The sequence below is a fragment of the Eleutherodactylus coqui genome, chromosome 1 (genome assembly GCF_035609145.1).
Source record: "Eleutherodactylus coqui strain aEleCoq1 chromosome 1, aEleCoq1.hap1, whole genome shotgun sequence".
Taxonomy (NCBI): domain Eukaryota; kingdom Metazoa; phylum Chordata; class Amphibia; order Anura; family Eleutherodactylidae; genus Eleutherodactylus; species Eleutherodactylus coqui.
Window position 1 is genome coordinate 531185629 of NC_089837.1, and position 14082 is coordinate 531199710.

A 14082-nucleotide genomic window follows, 5' to 3' on the forward strand; every position below is an offset into this window, starting at 1 on the left:
TGCTGTCAGTGAGGAAGGGGGCCAAGGGGGAGCATGCTGCTGTCAGTGAGGGAGGGGTGGTAAGGAGGAGCATGCTGCTGTCAGTGAGGGAGGGGTGGTAAGGGGGAGAATGCTGCTTGTAGTGTGGAATGACATCCATGAGGTCACCTTGTCCCTGCCCTGCATGTCAACAGGTGTTGATGCTGACACCTCTGTGGCACTACAGGGGTTAACGATAAAGAGAAAAAAACAGCAACCAAAATTATAGATTTACTGTTCTCTCTGGGTGTCCCCGGGGGCCGAGGAGCAGAACACAGACTTACACTTTCCATAATGCCCCGAGGGAGAGGGAGCGGAGGCGCAGGTGAGACACGAGAGCAACACCAGACTGCAGTGGCAGCAAGCGGACCTTTTCTTACATGGGGAGAAGGCAAGAGACGAAGCCGCGACCATGGAAAACTTCACGGTGAGTGTTAACCCTTCATCTGCCTGATTGAGCCAAAGCCAAGAGCATGACAGCCTTTTAATTTAAAGTCACGTACGTCATAGCGCCCGGCACGTGAAATATGCTCTACCCCCATCGTGCGCTGCACCGATGACCCCCTAAATGCCAACCCACCGCTGGGGTTAGGATGTTATATATTCCGCCATCCAGTCAGAAGCCCCCGCAATTTTCTACAGCGATATTTCAATCTGATACGTTTTATATTTACCAGCTGGCATCAAATCAAGGCAGAGCATGCGCCCGGGGCGCGTTCACACGGCAGGAGGGGGCCAAAATATAGAAAAACTGCAGGTCCTTCCATTCTACTTTCTCTCCACTCCTGGTTTTGGTTCACAAAAAACTGAAGACAAAAACTGTCGTATGAAAGCGCCCTTACTGAGATACTCCATATAGGTAGCTGCCAACCACCGCCACCTAAAACACTGTACCAGTCACTGCACCCCTAAAACATTGTGCCAGGCACAGCATCCTATAACACTGTGTCAGCTACTGCCCCATAAGTGTGCCAGCCAATGACCCCCGCATAACAGTGTGCCAGCCAATGACCCCCTATAACAGTGTGCTAGCCAGTGTCCCCCATAACCGTGTGCCAGCCAATGACCCCTGCCTAACAGTGTGCCAGCCAGTGTCCCTCTCTATCACTGTGACAGTTACTGCTCCAATAGCACTGTGCCAGCCAAGTCCCCCCTGTAACATTATTCCAGTAGCTGACCTCTATAACGGTGTGCCAGCCAATGTCCCCCTATAATGTTATGCCAGTCACTGCCCCCCTTTAACACTGTGCTTCCTAATCTCCCCTTATAACAGAGTGCCAGTGAATGCCGCCCTATAACCTAGTGCCAGTCACAAGCCCTCATAATATTGTGCCAGCCAATGTACCCTTATAAGATTCTGCCAGTCACTGCTCCTAATAACATTTTACCAGTCAATGTCCTCCCATAACACTGTGTCAGTCACTGCTCTCTACAGCATTGTGCCAGTCATTGCCCCCCATAAAATTGCACCAGCCAGTGCCCTCCCATGGCATTGTGCCAGCCACTACCCTCCATTTCATTGTGCAAGTCTCTATAAAACTGTGAAAGCCAATGCCCCCCCATACTGTTCCAGCCACTGCCCCCCAACATTGCACCAGGCACTACACCTCATAGCAGCATGTCAGCTTTCCTCATACCACTGTGCTAACCACTGGCACCATAACACAGTACCACTCAATGTTCTGCCATCCTACTGTACTAGCCACCTCTCCCCATACAATAGATTACCTGCACGCCCCAGAGACAGGGAGCCCCCAAACAACAAAATGTATTCATGTCCGGCATACACAAAACTGTAATATGTAACATACCGCAATATACTGAGAGCAAAACTAACTAATCACCCAAATACAACTGCTAGTGTATAATAGACTATAGTAGTTATATTCTTGTACACAGGAGCAGTATTATAGTAGTTATATTCTTGTACATAGGGGGCAGTATTATAGTAGTTATATTCTTGTACATAGGAGCAGTATTATAGTAGTTATATTCTTGTACATGGGAGACAGTATTATAGTAGTTATATTCTTGTACATAGGGGGCAGTATTATAGTAGTTATATTCTTGTATATAGGGGGCAGTATTATAGTAGTTATATTCTTGTACATAGGAGGCAGTATTATAGTAGTTATATTCTTGTACATAGGAGGCAGTATTATAGTAGTTATATTCTTGTACATAGGAGGCAGTATTATAGTAGTTATATTCTTGTACATAGGAGGTAATATTATAGTAGTTATATTCTTGTACATAGGGAGCAGTATTATAGTAGTTATATTCTTGTACATAGGGGGCAGTATTATAGTAGTTATATTCTTGTACATAGGGAACAGTATTATAGTAGTTATATTCTTGTACATAGGAGGCAGTATTATAGTAGTTATATTCTTGTACATAGGAGGCAGTATTATAGTAGTTATATTCTTGTACATAGGAGGCAGTATTATAGTAGTTATATTCTTGTACATAGGAGGTAATATTATAGTAGTTATATTCTTGTACATAGGGAGCAGTATTATAGTAGTTATATTCTTGTACATAGGGGGCAGTATTATAGTAGTTATATTCTTGTACATAGGGAACAGTATTATAGTAGTTATATTCTTGTACATAGGAGCAGTATTATAGTAGTTATATTCTTGTACACAGGGGGCAGTATTATAGTAGTTATATTCTTGCACATAGGGAGGCAGTATTATAGTAGTTATATTCTTGTACATAGGGGGCAGTATTATAGTAGTTATATTCTTGTACATAGTGGGCAGTATTATAGTAGTTATATTCTTGTACATAGGAGGCAGTATTATAGTAGTTATATTCTTGTACATAGGAGGCAGTATTATAGTAGTTATATTCTTGTACATAGCGGGCAGTATTATAGTAGTTATATTCTTGTACATAGGGGGCAGTATTATAGTAGTTATATTCTTGTACACAGGAGCAGTATTATAGTAGTTATATTCTTGTACATAGGAAGCAGTATTATAGTAGTTATATTCTTGCACATAGGAGCAGTATTATAGTAGTTATATTCTGGTACATAGGGGGCAGTATTATAGTAGTTATATTCTTGTACACAGGAGCAGTATTATAGTAGTTATATTCTTGTACATAGGAGGCAGTATTATAGTAGTTATATTCTTGTACACAGGAGCAGTATTATAGTAGTTATATTCTTGTACATAGTGGGCAGTATTATAGTAGTTATATTCTTGTACATAGGAGGCAGTATTATAGTAGTTATATTCTTGTACACAGGAGCAGTATTATAGTAGTTATATTCTTGTACATAGGAGGCAGTATTATAGTAGTTATATTCTTGTACACAGGAGCAGTATTATAGTAGTTATATTCTTGTACATAGTGGGCAGTATTATAGTAGTTATATTCTTGTACATAGGAGGCAGTATTATAGTAGTTATATTCTTGTACATAGGGGGAAGTATTATAGTAGTTATATTCTTGTACATAGGGGGCAGTATTATAGTAGTTATATTCTTGGACATAGTAGCAGTATTATAGTAGTTATATTCTTGTACATAGGAGCAGTATTATAGTAGTTATATTCTTGTACATAGGGGGCAGTATTATAGTAGTTATATTCTTGTACATAGGAGCAGTATTATAGTAGTTATATGCTTGTACATAGGGGGCAGTATTATAGTAGTTATATTCTTGTACATAGGAGCAGTATTACAGTAGTTATATTCTTGCACATAGGAGGCAGTATTATAGTAGTTATATTCTTGTACATAGGGGACAGTAATATAGTAGTTATATTCTTGTACATAGGCAGTATTATAGTAGTTATATTCTTGTACATAGGGAGCAGTATTATAGTAGTTATATTCTTGTACATAGGGAGCAGTATTATAGTAGTTATATTCTTGTACATAGGGGGCAGTATTATAGTAGTTATATTCTTGTACATAGGGGGCAGTATTATAGTAGTTATATTCTTGTACATAGGGGACAGTATTATAGTAGTTATATTCTTGTACATAGGGGCAGTATTATAGTAGTTATATTCTTGTGCATAGGGGGCAGTATTATAGTAGTTATATTCTTGTACATAGGAGGCAGTATTATAGTAGTTATATTCTTGTACATAGGGAGCAGTATTATAGTAGTTATATTCTTGTACATAGGGGGCAGTATTATAGTAGTTATATTCTTGTACATAGGGAGCAGTATTATAGTAGTTATATTCTTGTACATAGGGGGCAGTATTATAGTAGTTATATTCTTGTACATAGGGGGCAGTATTATAGTAGTTATATTCTTGTGCATAGGGGGCAGTATTATAGTAGTTATATTCTTGTACATAGGGGGCAGTATTATAGTAGTTATATTCTTGTACATAGGGGCAGTATTATAGTAGTTATATTCTTGTGCATAGGGGGCAGTATTATAGTAGTTATATTCTTGTACATAGGAGGCAGTATTATAGTAGTTATATTCTTGTACATAGGGAGCAGTATTATAGTAGTTATATTCTTGTACATAGGGAGCAGTATTATAGTAGTTATATTCTTGTACATAGGGGGCAGTATTATAGTAGTTATATTCTTGTACATAGGAGCAGTATTATAGTAGTTATATTCTTGTACATAGGAGCAGTATTATAGTAGTTATATTCTTGTACATAGGGGGCAGCATTATAGTAGTTATATTCTTATACATAGGGGGCAGTATTATAGTAGTTATATTCTTATACATAGGAGGCAGTATTATAGTAGTTATATTCTTGTACATAGGAGCAGTATTATAGTAGTTATATGCTTGTACATAGGGGGCAGTATTATAGTAGTTATATTCTTGTACATAGGAGCAGTATTACAGTAGTTATATTCTTGCACATAGGAGGCAGTATTATAGTAGTTATATTCTTGTACATAGGGGCAGTATTATAGTAGTTATATTCTTGTACATAGGGGGCAGTATTATAGTAGTTATATTCTTGTACATAGGGGGCAGTATTATAGTAGTTATATTCTTCTACATAGGGGCAGTATTATAGTAGTTATATTCTTGTACATAGGGAGCAGTATTATAGTAGTTATATTCTTGTACATAGGCAGTATTATAGTAGTTATATTCTTGTACATAGGGAGCAGTATTATAGTAGTTATATTCTTGTACATAGGGAGCAGTATTATAGTAGTTATATTCTTGTACATAGGGGGCAGTATTATAGTAGTTATATTCTTGTACATAGGAGCAGTATTATAGTAGTTATATTCTTGTACATAGGAGCAGTATTATAGTAGTTATATTCTTGTACATAGGGGGCAGTATTATAGTAGTTATATTCTTGTACATAGGAGCAGTATTATAGTAGTTATATTCTTGTACATAGGAGCAGTATTATAGTAGTTATATTCTTGTACATAGGGGGCAGCATTATAGTAGTTATATTCTTATACATAGGGGGCAGTATTATAGTAGTTATATTCTTGTACATAGGGGGCAGTATTATTGTAGTTATATTCTTGTACATAGGAGCAGTATTATAGTAGTTATATTCTTGTACATAGGGGGCAGTATTATAGTAGATATATTCTTGTACATAGGAGGCAGTATTATAGTAGTTATATTCTTGTACATAGAGGGCAGTATTATAGTAGTTATATTCTTGTACATAGGAGCAGTATTATAGTAGTTATATTCTTGTACATAGTGGCAGTATTATAGTAGTTATATTCTTGTACACAGGAGGCAGTATTATAGTAGTAATATTCTTGTACATAGGGGGCAGTATTATAGTAGTTATATTCTTGTACACAGGGGGCAGTATTATAGTAGTTATATTCTTGTACATAGTGGCAGTATTATAGTAGTTATATTCTTGTACATAAGGGCAGTATTATAGTAGTTATATTCTTGTACATAGTGGCAGTATTATAGTAGTTATATTCTTGTACATAGGAGGCAGTATTATAGTAGTTATATCCTTGTACATAGGGGGTAGTATTATAGTAGTTATATTCTTGTACATAGGGGGCAGTATTATAGTAGTTCTATTCTTGTCCATAGGAGAGGATAGACGTGTGCTTGTGAGCTCCCAGTAGGGAGGAGGCATGGCCTCTGACCCTGGAGGAAGTGAGGGCAGCTGGGCTGTGGATCCTGGGAGAGCCCAGAGCCTGGAGTGTGGCTTGCAGCATGGAGATCAAGAAAGTGGTAATCAGGAAATGGTGGCTGGTGAGATTACTGAATCATGTAAAGCATTTGGATTGAGTATGAAAGTGACTAAGAAAAGTTTATTTAAACTGGAAAGACAAATTTTGAAGTTAAGAGAAGAGATTAAGATAGAGACGGATGCAAAGACAAAGCTGATGAAGTGTGAGTGCCTGGATAATTGCACACGTGAGCTCGCTATACTAAAGGAGCGACTAGACAAGGAAGCAAATGCAATACCTAAAGTAGAAAACTGGGCAATGGAGAAAAAGAGGGAGGCCAGAGTGCAAAACATGAAGAGGGAGGCCAGAGTGCAAAACATGAAGATTAAAGAAGTCATTGATAGAGATGAGCGAACGCGTTCGTCCGAGCTTGATATTCGTGCGAATATTAGGGTGTTCGGGATGTTCGTTATTCGTAACGAACACCATGCGGTGTTCTGGTTACTTTCACTTCCTTCCCTGAGACGTTTGCGCGCTTTTCTGGCCAACTGAAAGACAGGGAAGGCATTACAACTTCCCCCAGCGTCGTTCAAGCCCTATACCACCCCCCTGCTGTGAGTGGCTGGGAAGATCAGGTGTCACCCGAACATAAAAGTCGGCCCCTCCCGCGGCTCGCCTCAGATGCCTGGTGAGTTAGATGAGGGACAGTGCTGTTTGTACCGGAGCTGCTGTAGGGAAAGAATTGGTAGTTAGTGTAGGCTTCAAGACCCCCAAAGGTCCTTATTAGGGCCACTGATAGCTGTGTGCAGGCTGCTGTTAGCAGTGGCAATTATTTTTTTTTCTCAAAATCGGCTCTGCAGAGCGTTGCACCCGGCATTAGGGACAGAAGTGCTGCATAGGCAGGGAGAGTGTTAGGAGTGAGTGTAGCCTTCAAGAACCTCAACGGTCCTTTCTAGGGCCATATTTAACCGTGTGCAGTACTGTTCAGGCTGCTGTTAGCTGTGCTGCATATTTTTTTTCTTCTCAAAATCGCCTCTGCAGAGCATTGCACCCTCCATTGATACTGCAGGGAAAGAATTGTATAGGCAGGGCCACAACACAGTTATTATTCATTGAATATACGCAGTGCGGCCTTTTGCTTGTAAAACAACTGAAAAAAATTGTATTTGTCCAGCCTCTGTCCGTCCTAAGGGCTGTGGACACGTGTGAGCTGCGTGAACAACGTTGAAAAATCAGACGCACCCAGCTACGCTTTACTGCTGGCTTCGCCATTTGCTTTCCTTAATTGGGAAAAAAATACCTGCTCTGCCAGAGTTATAATAACTCTGCTACCCTCAAGTTCTGTGACACATTAGCAGGGCCACAGCACAGTTATTAAACTTAGATTATTCATTCACTAGAGGCAGTGGGGCCTTTCGTTTTCCAAAAAGGGAAAAAATTATATTTGGCCTGCAGTCTTGCGCCAATTTATTTCCTGCCTGTGAAATCAAATCACTGGTAATACAGCATGCTGAGGGGTAGGGGTAGGCCTAGAGGACGTGGACGCGGCCGAGGACGCGGAGGGCCAAGTCAGGGTGTGGGCGCAGGCCGAGCTCCTGATCCCGGTGTGTCGCAGCCGACTGCTGCGCGATTAGGAGAGAGGCACGTTTCTGGCGTCCCCACATTCATCGCCCAATTAATGGGTCCACGCGGGAGACGGTTATTAGAAAATGAGCAGTGTGAGCAGGTCCTGTCCTGGATGGCAGAAAGTGCTTCGAGCAACCTATCGTCCAGCCACAGTTCTGCGCCGTCCACTGCTGCAAATCCGAATCCTCTGTCTGCTGCTCCTCCTTCCTCCCAGCCTCCTCACTCCACTACAATGACACCTGCTCAGGAGCGGGAACACTCCCAGGAACTGTTCTCGGGCCCCTGCTCAGATTGGGCAGCAGCGGTTCCTCTCCCACCAGAGGAGTTTATAGTCACTGATGCCCAACCATTGGAAAGTTCCCGGGGTCCGGGGGATGAGGCTGGGGAATTCCGCCAACTGTCTCAACAACTTTCTGTGGGTGAGGAGGACGATGACGATCAGACACAGTTGTCTTGCAGTGAGGTAGTAGTAAGGGCAGTAAGTCCGAGGGAGCAGCGCACAGAGGATTCGGAGGAAGAGCAGCAGGACGATGAGGTGACTGACCCCACCTGGTGTGCAACGCCTACTCAGGACAGGTCTTCAGAGGGGGAGGCAAGGGCATCAGCAGGGCAGGTTGCAAGAGGCAGTGCGGTGGCCAGGGGTAGAGGCAGGGCCAGACCGAATAATCCACCAAGTGTTTCCCAAAGCACCCCCTCGCGCCATGCCACCCTGCAGAGGCCGAGGTGCTCTAAGGTCTGGCAGTTTTTCACAGAGACGCCTGACGACCGACGAACAGTGGTGTGCAACCTTTGTTGCGCAAAGCTCAGCCGGGGAGCCAACACCAACAGCCTCACCACCACCACCATGCGCAGGCATATGATGGCCAAGCACCCCACAAGGTGGGACGAAGGCCGTTCAGCGCCTCCGGTTTGCACCCCTGCCTCTCCCCCTGTGCCCCAACCTGCCACTGAGATGCAACCCCCCTCTCAGGACACAGGCACTACCGCCTCATGGCCTGCACCCACACCCTCATCTCCGCTGTCCTCGGCCCCATCCAGCAGTGTAGTTCAGCGCACCGTCCAGCCGTCGCTTGCGCAAGTGTTCGAGCGCAAGCGCAAGTACGCCGCCACGCACCCGCACGCTCAAGCGTTAACTGTCCGCATAGCAAAATTTATCAGCCTTGAGATGCTGCCGTATAGGGTTGTGGAAACTGAGTCCTTCAAAAGTATCATGGAGGCGGCGGCCCCGCGCTACTCGGTTCCCAGTCGCCACTACTTTTCCCGATGTGCCGTCCCAGCCCTGCACGACCACGTCTCCCGCAACATTGTACGCGCCCTCACCAACGCGGTTACTGCCAAGGTCCACTTAACAACGGACACGTGGACAAGCACAGGCGGGCAGGGCCACTACATCTTCCTGACGGCACATTGGGTGAATTTAGTGGAGGCTGGGACAGAGTCAGAGCCTGGGACCGCTCACGTCCTACCCACCCCCAGAATTGCGGGCCCCAGCTCGGTGCTGGTATCTGCGGAGGTGTATGCTTCCTCCACTAAAGCACCCTCCTCCTCCTCCTCCTCCTCCTCTGTCTCGCAATCAAGATGTGTCAGCAGCAGCACGTCGCCAGCAGTCGGTGTCGCGCGGTGTGGCAGCACAGCGGTGGGCAAGCGTCAGCAGGCCGTGCTGAAACTACTCAGCCTAGGCGATGATAGGCACACGGCCCACGAACTGCTGCAGGGTCTGACACAGCAGACCGACCGCTGGCTTGCGCCGCTGAGCCTCCAACCGGGCATGGTCGTGTGTGACAATGGCCGTAACCTGGTGGCGGCTCTGCAGCTCGGCAGCCTCACGCACGTGCCATGCCTGGCCCACGTCTTTAATTTGGTGGTTCAGCGCTTTCTGAAAAGCTACCCACGCTTGTCAGACCTGCTCGTAAAGGCGCGCCGGCTCTGCGCACATTTCCGCAAGTCCCACACGGACGCTGCCACCCTGCGCACCCTGCAACATCACTTTAAGCTGCCAGTGCACCGACTGCTGTGCGACGTGCCCACACGGTGGAACTCTACGCTCCACATGTTGGCCAGGCTCTATGAACAACGGAGAGCTATAGTCGAATACCAACTCCAACATGGGCGGCGCAGTGGGAGTCAGCCTCCTCAATTCCTTTCAGAAGAGTGGGCCTGGTTGGCAGCCATCTGCCATGTCCTTGGTAATTTTGAGGAGTCTACCCAGGTGGTGAGCGGCGATGCTGCAATCATTAGCGTCACCATTCCTCTGCTATGCATCTTGAGAAATTCCCTGCAAACCATAAAGGCAGACGCTTTGCGCTCGGAAACAGAGGCGGGGGAAGACAGTATGTCGCTGGATAGTCAGAGCACCCTCCTGTCTATTTCTCAGCGCGTACAGGAGGAGGAGGAGGAGCATGAGGAGGATGAGGAGGAGGGGGAAGAGACAGCTTGGCCCGCTGCTGACGGTACACCGGCTGATTGCCTGTCATCCTTTCCGCGTGTATGGCCTGAGGAGGAGGAGGAGGAGGATCCTGAAAGTGATCTTCCTAGTGAAGACAGCCATGTGTTGCGTACTGGTACCCTGGCACACATGGCTGACTTCATGTTAGGATGCCTTTCTCGTGACCCTCGCGTTGCACGCATTCTGGCCACTACGGATTACTGGGTGTACACACTGCTCGACCCACGCTATAAGGAGAACCTGCCCACTCTCATTCCCGAAGAGGAAAGGGGTTCGAGAGTGTTGCTATACCACAGGACCCTGGCGGACAAGCTGATGGTAAAATTCCCATCCGACAGCGCTAGTGGCAGAAGGCGCAGTACCGAGGGCCAGGTAGCAGGGGAGGCGCGGAGATCGAGCAGCATGTACATCCCAGGCAGTGCAACAGTCTTTAAGGGCCTGGCCAGCTTTATGGCTCCCCACCAAGACTGTGTCACCGCTCCCCAGTCAAGGCTGAGTCGGCGGGAGCACTGTAAAAGGATGGTGAGGGAGTACGTAGCCGATCGCACGACCGTCCTCCGTGACGCCTCTGCCCCCTACAACTACTGGGTGTCGAAGCTGGACACGTGGCCTGAACTCGCGCTGTATGCCCTGGAGGTGCTTGCTTGTCCTGCGGCTAGCGTCTTGTCAGAGAGGGTGTTTAGTGCGGCTGGGGGAATCATCACGGATAAGCGTACCCACCTGTCAACCGACAGTGCCGACAGGCTAACACTCATCAAGATGAACAAAGCCTGGATTTCCCCAGACTTCTCTTCTCCACCAGCGGACAGCAGCGATACCTAAACAATACGTAGGCTGCACCCGCGGATGGAAGCATCGTTCTCTATCACCATCCAAAACGGGGACATTTCTGCTTCATCAATCTGTGTATAATATTCCTCCTCCTCCTCCTGCTCCTCCTCCTGAAACCTCACGTAATCACGCCGAACGGGCAATTTTTCTTAGGGCCACAAGGCTCACTCAAATAATTTTTCTAAACAATTTTTAAAAGTTTCAATGCGCTTAAAAGCGTTGAAACTTTAACTTGAACCAATTTTTCGTTACACTGGGCTGCCTCCAGGCCTAGTTACCACTTAAGCCACATTAACCAAAGCAATTAATGGGTTTCACCTGCCCTCTTGGTTGGCCATGGCCAATTTTTGGGATGTACATTAGTACTGTTGGTACAGCAATTTTTGTGGGCCCTCGCCTACAGTGTAATCAAATGAATTTTTAGCCCACCTGCATTACAGCTGACGTTACATCAGCTGTGTTGGGCACTGCAATGGGATATATTTATGTACCGCCGGTGGCTTCCTGGCACCCACCCATGCTGTGGGTCCACAGGGAATTATAAATGCATCCGTTTCCACTTCTAAAGAACCCCAGTCTGACTGGGGCATGCAGTGTGGGCCGAAGCCCACCTGCATTAAACATGACATTACTACCTCAGCTGTGATGGGCAATGCAATGGGATATATTTATGTACCGCCGGTGGGTTCCAGGGAGCCACCCATGCTGTCGGTCGACAGGGACTTCACAATAGGGAGTTGTACCTGCCTGTGTCTATGAATTAAAAAGCCCGGTCTGACTGGGGCATGCAGAGACACCTTGACAGAATGAATAGTGTGTGGCACATAGGTTCCCCATTGCTATGCCCACGTGTGCAGCTCCTGATGGCGGTGGCACAGGATTCTATTTCTCATTGCTTCTGTACAGCATTGTGGGCTATCGCCCCGCCCCTTTTAAAGAGGGTCGCTGCCTAGCCGTGCCAACCCTCTGCAGTGTGTGCCTGCGGTTCCTCCTCATGGCAGACGCACTTCTAAATAGACATGAGGGTGGTGTGGCATGAGGGCAGCTGAAGGCTGCGCAGGGACACTTTGGTGTGCGCTGTGGGGGGGAGGGGGGGGGTTGGGCAGCATGTAACCCAGGAGAAGTGGCAGCGGAGTGTCATGCAGGCAGTGATTGTGCTTTGTTGGAGGTAGTGTGGTGCTTAGCTAAGGTATGCCATTGCTAATGAGGGCTTTTCAGAAGTAAAAGTTGTTGGGAGGGGGGGGGGGCACTCTTGCCGCTATTGTGGCTTAATAGTGGGACCTGTGAACTTGAGATGCAGCCCAACATGTAGCCCCTCGCCTGCCCTATCCGTTTCTGTGTCGTTCCCATCACTTTCTTGAATTGCCCAGATTTTCACACATGAAAACCTTAGCGAGCATCGGCGAAATACAAAAATGTTCTGGTCGCCCATTGACTTCAATGGGGTTCGTTGTTCGAAACGAACCCTCGAACATCGCGGGAAGTTCGTTCCGAATAACGAACACCCGAACATTTTGGTGTTCGCTCATCTCTAGTCATTGAGGAAAAAGGTACTGACTATAATGTTGTGTATAGTATGGTGGAGCAGGGAACCCCTCTGAGATGTGTGGGTGCAGCACCTGGAGGGTCACTGAGTATGGGAGCTGAGCTATCAGACTCTGAAAATGCTGCTAATACTGAGGAGCAAAATGTGACAGCCAATAAGGGGTTAATTGCAAAGGACTCTGTTTGCAGTGCTGATGAAATGAATGCAAGTAGTAATCTGGTGTATGCTTCAGGGACTGACATTGTAAATGAAACACTGTGCAGTGTCATGAGTGAAGAGACAACTACACCGTCCGGAGCAGATATGGTGGAGATTAGTGAAGGTTCTCAGCCATCTGCAGAGGTGTGTGTACAGCAACCTGCAGGACAGTCTCATACCACCGCAGGTGTGTCTGCAGGACAGTGTGAAACCACCGCAGGTGTGTCTGCAGGACAGTCTCATACCACCGCAGGTGTATCTGCAGGACAGTGTGAAACCACCGCAGGTGTGTCTGCAGGACAGTCTCATACCACCGCAGGTGTGTCTGCAGGACAGTGTGAAACCACCGCAGGTGTGTCTGCAGGACAGTCTCATACCACCGCAGGTGTGTCTGCAGGACAGTCTCATACCACCGCAGGTGTGTCTGCAGGACAGTGTGAAACCACCGCAGGTGTGTCTGCAGGACAGTCTCATACCACCGCAGGTGTGTCTGCAGGACAGTGTGAAACCACCGCAGGTGTGTCTGCAGGACAGTATGAAACCACCGCAGGTGTGTCTGCAGGACAGTCTCATACCACCGCAGGTGTGTCTGCAGGACAGTGTGAAACCACCGCAGGTGTGTCTGCAGGACAGTGTGATGCCAGTGCAGGTGTGTCTGCAGATCAATCAGGAGTCAGTAAGCCTGCTGATGAGGAAAGGTCAGGCACTCATCCCTCTGCTGACCGTCCACAATTCAACAGACTATTCTCCAATGTCACAAATTCAGCTCCCCCTTCCCCACAGAGGAGAAACGCTGTCAGGATTAAGTACACGGGGCCAGAGGAGAACATTCCCTCCAGACTGTACATTGGGAAGAGCCTCCTAAAAGACTTTATGAAGTTTAAAGCCTCTGAGGTGTACGCTCTGATCCATATCCCCTCCAGCAGGATCTACGACATCTGCTTTAAGCTGCAATATGACTTGGATGCATTCTGGAGTATATATAATGACACAAGGGGACAGTCAATCTGGGAGTATCTCCAGGTGATCCAGCTGTCCAAGCCTCAGGTGGTGAGGGCCACCATATTGTTCCAGTCTGAGGTGGTGGCGCTGGCAGATCTGGAGCACTGGCTGAGTAGGCAATGTATGATCATGAACTATCCAGAAAAAATCTATGATGAGGAGGGAATCTGGAATGGTGGATACACTGTAAAGATCCAATTAGAGCGAGCCAATGGTGTGACCAGACATCTACCGCACTCCTTCTATCTAGGCTCAGAGAGAGGAATATGCTATTACCCTGGACAGCCTCGTCT

At 46.4% G+C, this 14082-nt stretch overlaps 1 protein-coding gene across 2 annotated transcripts in view; it reads left to right on the plus strand.

Annotated features, from left to right (window-relative positions):
* The first annotated feature begins 374 nt into the window (after positions 1-374).
* The window catches only part of LOC136590896 (short transient receptor potential channel 2-like), a 138338-nt gene continuing 124630 nt past the window's right edge, over positions 375-14082 (plus strand). For both annotated transcript variants that reach the window (XR_010787778.1, XM_066588420.1), the window contains exon 1: positions 375-445. Coding sequence is in view for 1 of the 2 variants with exons in the window: in XM_066588420.1 (XP_066444517.1) it covers positions 431-445 (15 nt within the window). In the remaining variant the exon portion in view is untranslated. The remainder of the gene's footprint in view (positions 446-14082) is intronic.